The 10321-nt window shown below is 36.6% G+C and overlaps 1 protein-coding gene across 2 annotated transcripts in view; it reads left to right on the forward strand.

Moving 5' to 3' along the window:
* BCKDHB (branched chain keto acid dehydrogenase E1 subunit beta) overlaps positions 1–8160 on the forward strand; it is a 107855-nt gene extending 99695 nt beyond the window's left edge. For both annotated transcript variants that reach the window (XM_058834733.1, XM_058834732.1), the window contains 2 exons: positions 3216–3368; positions 7826–8160. In XM_058834733.1, the coding sequence (XP_058690716.1) occupies positions 3216–3356 (141 nt within the window). In that variant the 3' untranslated portion in view covers positions 3357–3368; positions 7826–8160. The remainder of the gene's footprint in view (positions 1–3215; positions 3369–7825) is intronic.
* The last annotated feature ends 2161 nt before the right edge of the window (positions 8161–10321 follow it).

Genomic DNA, 10321 nt, shown 5'->3' on the forward strand with positions numbered 1-10321 from the left:
ATGTAGTAGCCATCTGTACATTCTAGTAGCTGGTAATTTTTTGGAATACTTGTAGTGTTGCAAAATAAGAATAGTATGGGAGAGAGCTTGAGGACATAAGTTGTTGCAGAAATAATTTTATTTTTAAAGGAAGGCTTTCTCACTTAGGAAGTATTCTACACACAAGTAGAAATGAAAAATAAAGAAAAAATCCTGTTTACAGACTTTTATCCATGCTAGCTAGAGGGGAAAAATGAAATAGATCCAAAAAATATGGAAATAAAGTAAAACTATAATAGAGAGAAAAACTGAGTTTGACTTTGTCTGATTTGCTAGCTACGCATTAAATAGTCTCATTTACCAGTACTTATTTACCAAAGTATTTGCATTTGAAGGTCGGTTTACTATGACTGTGGAATTGTAGAGATTCCCTTCAGAGGAAGGACAGGCTGGAGCAAAAAAACTCTTTTAATTATCTTCTTCTTGACCAGATACCTGAAAGCACTTCCTCCAAAATGGCAGATGAGATTGCTTTATTTTTCCATACGTTGCAGACGGATGAGTAATGTTTTCTTTCAGTAATGCCCAATAGTGGACTTGTGTTTTTATTTTATCCTTTTTGTTCAACTCTATATCTCTGTAAATGTCAGCTGTTCTCACTCAAATTTTTAAAATTTAATTTTAAATTTTAATTATAATTTAAATTTAATTTAATTAAGAATTTGTAACTTAGAACCCTGATTTAGCAATGAGTACCTGAATCTCTGATAAAAGTAAAATGTACTTTTAAATAAAGCTAAAATAACCTTGGATAAAGTTTTCTATATTATCATACTAGGATACTGTAATCTGGGGAAATAGATTGAGTATACCACGTACTGGAGGATCCATTTCACGTACAATTATGCAACATCCAGCAAGTCCTTGGTTTTAGCTCCTATTTTAAAAGCCAAGGCATGTGATTGTTTTAAACTGTTGTGTGTGATGCATTTGACTGATTGCTGTGAATTTCAAGAACACATTTTTACTGGGACCTGCGCTCTTAAATTGTTTTGAAAAGTCTTAATAAGTGTGCATTAAGCATCAAATAGTTTAAATAGAGTTATGTGACCAATTATATGCCTGTATATCCTAATATAATAATGTATTTTCCAGAAAGCTTTGAGTGAAAATCAGGCAAATGAAGGAAAATTGTATCATATTGAATAACTGAGGTCAGAATTTGGCCTCTACAATTAGGAAGCAGAGCAAGAGGAGCAGCAATTTAATGTTTTGTTGGATATTTTTACATTAAGAAAAATTTAGATATGTTGAACTAATAACTATAGCTGTTGCTTTTGTAAACACTTATTTTTCTAACAAAATAATATTTTTTTACTTTAATTGAAGTTTGAAAGTTGTGGATATCCTGCTAATAGAGTATGACTTCTTCATACAGGTTTTCAAAACGTTTTACGCTGAATGAGAAATCCTATGCCTACTACTTTACTTCCAAAACCATTTAACTTTGAAGTTTTTTTTCCTAACATCTTCCTTAGAAAGACATCAGCTTGTTTAGACAGTCTGTCTTCTAGATACTGGTCTGTGTTGGGTACTTAGAAACAGCACTGCAGGACTGGGAGGCTGTGGGTCTAGAATAAATTTGCATGTTTTGGTGTAATGCAGCTGTCAGGTGGATTGGGCAGTCAGTTTTGGGGTGGTCCAAAAATTATTGCCATGTATTATTGGTCATGGGAATCGAGGAATCAAGGCCTGTTTAGGATGAAAATTACCCCTGCCATAAAATCAGAATAAGACATCTACCCTGTGGACAGATAATGGATTTATTACACTCTGCTTCCCATGATTTTGTATTAATGTGAATCTTTTGCTTTACAAAAAAAAAGAAGTGTCTGGAAATGGAGCTCAAAAATATTTATTTTGTTTGCATATATATTTGCCTCAGGCCTACTGAGACTTGGAAGTTTTCTAGGTGAATTAATGCATTATTAAGTGTAAGTGATACTCTGTGCAATCATACAACTTCTTGGACTTTGTACTTTGGTTCATTATGCACTTCACAATGCTGGAGTGAAAGGTTGTGATCTCAGTGTATTACCAGTACCTTCTATACTGCCAAATACTGTGATGTATAGAAAGCACAGTAAGCAGAGCTAGGCTGCCATGGACTGCAAGGCATCATGCATTCAAAACAGTTCATCAGTCTGAGAAAATACTTAGCACTCGTTTGTAGAAAAGCATAGCTTTTTAACTATTTTCCTTGTGGGCCTGGCAGAAAAAGACCGGTAGACAGTACTTCATCTTCCATTTTGCTGAGCCAAGTACAGGGGAAGTTGGCCAGGATTTCTCAGTTGCTGAGCTCCAAAAAGGAGAGACCAGGAGGAGACATGTTTTATCACTTCATTTGTCTGCTTTGGAAAGCAAATACCTGTACTAAAGATATGGGGAGAAAGGGAGCTGATAATTAGCATCAACATCAGTTGTAGTTATTTCTACATCTGCTTCTCACAGATTTTTGTGGTCCATGCCATCGTTCTGGTACTTGACAGTAAGAAGATCACACTATATATTTGGTTAAGATTGATAATATTACATATTTACAGGTTAATTTCCAGTTAATGTGGTATTTGTAGTATTTTGTGCCATTCTAGGTAAAATAATGAAATTCTCACAGTCATTATCACATCTGATCTCCAAGTGGAACACAAATTGTGGGGGATTGTGTAGAGCATGGATTTGAGTCACAGGATAGGCAAATCCACTTAATTTTCATAACTACTTAATGCTTAGAGCCTTAATAATCTTAAGAGTTCAAAGAAGTTTGAACGTGATGTTCCTGTAGCCAACGAATAGTATGCACTTTTAGATTATAGTTTTTCTATATGCTTAAAAGTGGCACAGGAAAGAGACTCTTACTCCTTTGTTCCTAAAATATTTGCTTCTTGGCAGCAGTAGTCTGGATGTATAGCAAATGTACTAAATATAACCTGCCTATGATTTAATGCAGCACACATGTAGAGAATGAAAATAACATTAATACAAGTTGTTTCTTTAATAAGTACCTTTGTGCAAGAGGAAGGACTATTCTGGTCATGACTACTTATTCAGTGATATAAGTATAACTTTTGAGTTTCCAGGACTGTCAGTCTGGCAAAGTTCATTTGACCTCAATTTGTGATACAAGACTACTGAAAATAATATGCTCACTAACATTTATTCTGTATTTCTGTTAACAGGAGGAATGCTTTTTGAATTTAGAAGCTCCTATTGCAAGAGTTTGCGGCTATGACACTCCCTTCCCTCACATCTTTGAGCCTTTCTACATCCCAGACAAATGGAAATGCTATGATGCTCTTAGAAAAATGATTAACTACTGAGCAGTAGTACAGGTGAGAAATAACATCATGTACTGACAGGTTACCTCCAAGGGTTCTGACAGGATAACTGCAAGGTTTAGGGCTATAGTACTACTTGTTTATTTTGTTTATTTACTACTCATTTATTTAGTTATTTATAATAAGAATTGCCTCTTATGGCTTTGGGCCTTCAGTCTTAAAGGTGTCTGAATATTTTTGAGTACTGCCATTGAAATTAGTGTTTAAAATTAACTACCTTGCTGAATCAATCTGAAAATTAAGTGTCTTGAATCCTGAGAAGTGAAAAGAGTATAAAGTGAAGGGTGAAAGGAATACTTACGCATAGAATATTTTTTTATTTCTATTAGATTACTCAAGAGTTACTTCATAGGCAAGCCACAGTGTTATATTTTTTCACTCCTCTGGGTGGCCTGTAATCCTGCAAAGTACAAATAACACCAAATTCACCATGAATATTGGCTCTGTATTGTAAACATACACAAACTGTTGGTAATACATTAAGCACCTGTAGTGTCTGTTGAAGCACTAATATTCAATATTTGTTATAAAAATAATTTTTCTTTATGGTCTTCAATGTAATTTGATCATGCTTGAAGATTTCACCTTGCAGAACACAAAGACTGTTTTTTTTGTATTTCTGTGTCTGTTACTCACAGTCTGTAACATCTTTTGTTTCATTATAATATTATACTAAGTAACATTTGACTGTGGTGGGGGGTTGCTGACCAGGATTTAGAATTATGCTGTGGGAGAACTTCTGGTGTTTGATGACCAAAGTTTAACAGTTTAGAAAATGTGTTAACACAATGGATTCTGTGCTTCCTCTAATTGAACAAAGTAACCTAGTTTTTGAGATACAGTCTTGCTGGATCTTGTACATGGTAAATGAAAAGAAGAAAACAACAGAAACTGTGATGGGCAGGCAGGGGATTTTTAGCTGTTGACACCAAAGACAGGAGGGACAAGGTGGGCTCCATATTAGGGACAGCATCTTCCCTCCATTTTACCTCTACATTAAACTGTGAATTAAATTTAGAGCCATGGATAGAAAACTACCAGTACCATAATGGTAATTTCCTTTATATAAATAGTTACTTTCAGGAGACTTTTTGGTGTTCCACTCTGTTTGATTCTCTCAACAGGTGATAGTGGAGTGTCTGTATGAGAAATGGGTTTGCTACCAGTGATGCAATGTCTCCAAAAAATAATGTAGTTCTATTTTTCTCAAAAATTGCTTGTTACTGACATACCAGAGCATTTCATAGAATCACAGAATATGCAGAATTGGAAGGGAGACATCAGGATCACTGGTCCAACTCCTGGCCCTGTGGAAGCCACCCCAATAATCCCATTATGTGCCTGAGAGTGTTGTCCAAATGCTTCTGTCAGGCTTGGTGCTGTGATCACTTCTCTCAGGTGCCTGTTCCAATGCCTGACCACCCTCTGGGTGAAGAACCTTTCCCTGATATCCAACCTAAACCTCCCCTGACTCAGTTTCATGCTGTTTCCTTGAGTCCTGCCTTATCATGAGAGAGAAGAGCTCAGTGCCTGCCCCTCCTCTTCCCCTCATGAGGAAGCTGTAACTGCAGTGAGGTTTCCCCTCAGCCTCCTCCAGGCTGAACAGACCAAGTGCCCTCAGCTGCTCCTCATGCAGCTTCCCCTCAAGGCCTTTCACCATCTTTGTGCCCTCCTTTGGACACTCTCTAATAATTTAGTGTCTTTCTTACACTGTGGTGCCAAAAACTGCCAATGGGACTTGAGGCAAGGTTGCCCCAGTGCAGAGCAGAAGGGACACTCCCCTCACTTGCCCGGCTGGTGATGAGGTTCTTAATGCACCTCATTTCCTTGGAATTAAAACTAAAGCTGTTTTCTGACATGTCATCTTTTTTGTAGAATATGTAATCAGTGTTTTCTTTTTTTTATAACAGTTGTCCTTGCCTTTGATCTGGGTTGAAATAAACTTGTTAATGACTTATTTCCTTCTTTTGTTTGTCACCTCTGTAACACAGTCAGGGAATTTTGCTTAAAGAGAATGCTTGGTTGTATCTTTCCTTGAGGCAAGTTACTGGGTCATGCTAGGTAGCCTCTGATTTGTTACTTTTCAAAGGAAACCAAAGCACCAAATATAGTCACCTCTGTAAGAAAAGGGAGACAAACTGAGGGCGTTTGGTGGTTCAGAGACTTCATTAACTCCCTCTTCCACTACAGGATGGTAAAGTGAGGGAGATATGAGCTGAAAAAATGGATTCTGAGATTGCATTGAATTTGTGCACAATCCAATTTCAACACTGGAAGTCTACACTAAACCTGGTCTAAGACATGGGAAAGTCATCTACATTTATACTTCTATTTCTTTCAAGGGCTGGACCACACACAAATGTCAGAGGAGGTTATTGGTGAGCTGAAAATGTGGATTTAGCATATCAAGGAGCAGGTTTATTAGGGGTAATCTGAAAAACTGTGCCAGGACACAGAAAATTCTGACTTCTGCCTTGTCTAACAAAACATCCAGATGTTGGGGCCCATAACACCATATCTTTTGGTTGGTGTGGCTAGATATTAGTGTCACAGAATGAGCTGCTCAAAGTTTTTCTGTTTTTTTCTATCAGAGTACACATAGCCTCTCTCATTTCCCCCCTGGGAGAGAGAACTGGAAGAGTAAAAAAAGCTGGGTGCCATGGTTAATAATTTCCAAAGTTAGCATTATTATCTTAACGTACATTTAGTTTTGTTCAGCCTATGTTGACAGCATCTCACACACAGGTAGTTGCTTATCTTGAGTTTGTCAGTACAGATAGATTTCCTGCACAAAGACAGTGTTTGTTAATGTGTCCTGTATACCTCACCAATGAGACAGACAGGAGCAAAATCTCTATCTTTCAGCAGCTTCTCAGTTATTAAAATTTGTATCTATGTTAGCTATAAGAGAAATAACTGCCAGGTAGGCAGCTGTGTTCCAGATAACTCTCTGTAGTTGGAAAACAGATACAGATAAAAAAAGCAGTGAGATTAGGACGGATATGCATTTCCTGGGTAAGTGGAACGGTGTCTGGCTGTTTGTTTGAGGAGGGAAAAAAAACCCCTAAAAGGAGAAACAGAAGATAGCCATGAAACTGAAGAAAATAGTGACAAATTTTATAAAATATACTCTTGTTCACCAATATGTTGAGGGCTGACTGTAGCATAAAAATGGCAGGTATTTAAGTGTTTTTCTGTTATATTTTGCAGCTTTTACTACCACATTTGTATATTTTGTTTTCTCGTCAGATTCTGAATAGATTCTGAATTTTAAAGCTGTTCCTTGCTAGGTCGCAGTTTACCTCCGTGAGAGTGTGCGTGTTCATGGAGGGCCATTGTTACTGTTACAAACTTATTCTCTAAAAATGCAACGTTACCACTCTAACCTGCATTGCTGAGCTATTTTATGAGAAGTTTAATCTTGGTGCTTAAAGGCTAGGTGATCTTAGAGGGTTGATTTAAATTTATTTTTCTTTCGAAGCATGCATTTGAAATTGGTTGTGCTGGAAACAGGAAGGGACATGGTAGGTACTTCAGTTAGTAATTGTGTCTTCCTTGCACTCCTGGCTGTTTGGCAGGGCTTCATACAGGTTAGCTTGAGCACAAGACAACTGTACTTCCTCTCCTTGTTTGATAAATAAGATATGAGAGACTGTGCAAGATCTTTTTAACCCGAGACAAACAACCAGTTCTTTTCAATACATGAATCACAAATGTGGCAGGCTAGACTGCCTGCTTAATAAGCGCTAACTGTAACCACTAGAATAAAAAACCTCCAGAAGCTTGAGTAGGACACAGCATTCCTGGTTTATAATATTTTCCTGCTGGATGACAGAAGTCATGCAAGTGGCCAGTGAATCATGTCTTACGACAAGTGAGTAGTCCACATATAAGATACCACTCTACTAGAGCTATGAGTTAGACTGTTGGTATGGCTGCTGCAAGTCTACACTTGCATTCAGACATTGCTGAGAATTCATGCAAGATCAATAGTGAAATTATCTTTAAAAAAATCTCTGTAAACAGGAAAGGTGTTGACTATAGTTTCTTTACCAGACCCCTCTTCTCTGCAATAGTAGAATGATAGTATATCTAGTAGAAAAAATACAAAACATTTACTTAACATTCTAGAGTAGGAGGGAAGGTAGCTCATCATAATTTTTTTTTTTTTTTGCGTAAATGACAATAGTTAGTCGTGTGATGACTCGAGGTATCATTTGCAACATTTCTAATTTCTTCAGGTCTACCTTGGCAGCTTTAAAGATTTAAAATAGTATTTAATAGAAAATCAGTAAGTAATTGGTAGTAATTTGTTTTAGTTCATACACCTTGGAATTAAGACATTATGAATTTAAGAAATAAGATTACCCTGGAGTGTGCTGTCTGTTTAATATGCAGATATTAGTTTCAGTCTTCAGATTTATAATTTATTTTGTCGTCTTTTTCTGCAGAGAGGAGAAGAACAACAGGGAAATACAGAAGCTGCCTTCAAAACCCTTGACATTTTAATCAGATCTTTTGGGTTTGGAATTTACATAGCAGACTTTTCTTTTAAATCAGCTATCCTGAATGTTCATCTTGGCTATTCTTCAGCAAGTTCAAATTTTCCTTAATTATGAAATCAGTGATGGGCAAGTGATTGTTACAGTAAGTAGTTTCAGATGTATTTAAAGATATTCCAGATGTTGAATGAAAATTGCATATTGCTGTGCTTCACTAAGTTACATCTAGACTTCACTGTGTAAATATCAGACGCAGAATTTTATTCAATAAAACAATATGCTCATGTTGTCTCTTAGTTTTGCTATTGTTTCAGAAAAACCCAAAGAAGTTATTTGAATGTAACTCTGTTTTCAACACAATAAACCTGACTTAGTCAGTCAGACCAATTTGTGTGATGGACACCTGCTTTAACTGGTGGCATCAGTGTTTTACTTGAGTATCTTCATGCAAAACAGGCCCTCATACTGATTTCCCTTTCTGCAGGGGGAGGTCCATTTTCTTGAGAAAGGAGGAGAGCATTTTTTGCTTTGTTGCTCTGAGTGGGAGGCTTAATTGGTACATCTTTGCTGCAATATCTTCCTTCTAGAATTGGAATGTGTCTGCTACTAAGCAGTTGTGTGAAAAGCAATTCCTCTTCCTTTTTTCTGTTTTGCTGTCCGTACAAATCAGTCTCATGCTGCATTGCTTCTTACCAAATGGGGGAAGGAGTGGAGCAGGGATGAGGAGATGGATGTCAGTAGCCAGACAATCACATTTCTGTGATTATTCAGGGGGGTCTTTCCGAGAGAAAGAAGAATACCTTTGTGCACAAACCTGCTCAGGACAATCCTCAAGGTGACAGCTGAAACATATCAGGGAGGAACCGGAGGAGGGATAGCTTCACAGTCAGTATCAGTGGATCTGTGGAAACTGCAAAATTGTTATCTTTTCAGGTCCTACTGTTTTCTGTAAGATTCTGTGTTCATAGTTTGTGCATTCCCTAAAAAATCCCACAACTGATAATGAAGCTAGTTCTTAATGTATCCAATCAAAATGAGATTGTTGTCAAATCTTGCAAGTCTCCTGTAAATGCCGTGTATAGAACTTGTTGATTGTCTGAAATAAGATAAATGCTGTACATGCTTTATATTTTTTTGTGCTGGATGGAAGCTATTTGGGTCATATGAAGAAAAATGGTTTTAAAAATTATTTCTGTCTTCATAGAACATCAACTGATATTTTAGTAACCGTCTCCTAAAAATGTACTGTTACTGTATTTCAAAGCATATAAAATAGATGCAATTATAGTACTGCCTTAGTGAAATGTACTTTGGTAATTAATAGCCTTAATAAAATATACTTTATATTTACAGTTTTCATAGAAAAAAAGTGATTTCTAATTCAGTGCAAAGCTTAAGTTCAAGTGGCATGTATTGAAATACAGAATAATATATTTCTTAATAAACATGTAGATAATATTTGCTCTTAATGTGTATTGCTACAATCCAGTTGAGGGGCAGATTTTGTGTTTTCAGTGGCTGGTGTTGTGTCAGTTTTAGTAGTATAAAAAATGGTTTCTTTCTCCTCTGCTTTGCGTAAAAAAATATTTTTCTCTGGCAAAGATGGATTAATGTTCTAAAATAGGTGTTGCTCCCAAAAGCCTGCCTAGATGGCAGTATTCACTCATGTAACCTGTACTCAAGGATGGAGGCTGTTTAAATGCGTGTTATGAAAAAATGACAGTGCTAAGCTGGACGAGAAGGTGTATGCTGGTACATACAAATAACTGTTTCTTATTAAATTTCTTAATAATAAAATCCAAAGATAAGTCATATTTTCTGTTTTTTTAAGCACTTAGGTCTCTTAATTGGATATTCTCAGGTTTAACCTGTGTGAAGATTGTTTCAATCTAACTAACTCCTAAAGGAAAAATTGTGTCACTACTCCTTGCTGATTGTCCAGAAATTAGTAATATATCTAGTCATGTTCATTTAACACTAATTGCTGGAAATTCTTACGGTACGAAGTTTATTGCTCGGTCCTGAGATCTTCATCAAAAGGGTTGTAAAGTATTGGAACAACCCCAGGGAAATAGGGGAGTCACCATCCCTGGATGTTTTTAAAAGATGCATAGCTTTGACATTAGGAGTGTGGTTTAGTGGTGGACTTGGTTGTGCCAGGTTAATGGTTGAACTGGGATGATCTTAGAGGTCTTTCCCAACATAAATTATTCTATGATTCTATGAAAGACCTACTCAGCCTTCATGGGACCCCAGATTTATTAACTGCAGATGAAAGACTTGTATCCTCTTCTGTCATCTAGCTCAGTTAAGACTGTAATGCCATAACAAACTCACTGTAATAAACACTGCAGTGATTATATAAAAATTGGATTTAAATCATTAGAGGTATTCTTCCTCGTGGAAGTGCATGTGTTGATAAGAGGATTAGCCAGTAGTACATTC

The sequence above is a fragment of the Poecile atricapillus genome, chromosome 3 (assembly GCF_030490865.1).
Source record: "Poecile atricapillus isolate bPoeAtr1 chromosome 3, bPoeAtr1.hap1, whole genome shotgun sequence".
In the NCBI taxonomy this organism is placed as follows: Eukaryota; Metazoa; Chordata; class Aves; order Passeriformes; family Paridae; genus Poecile; species Poecile atricapillus.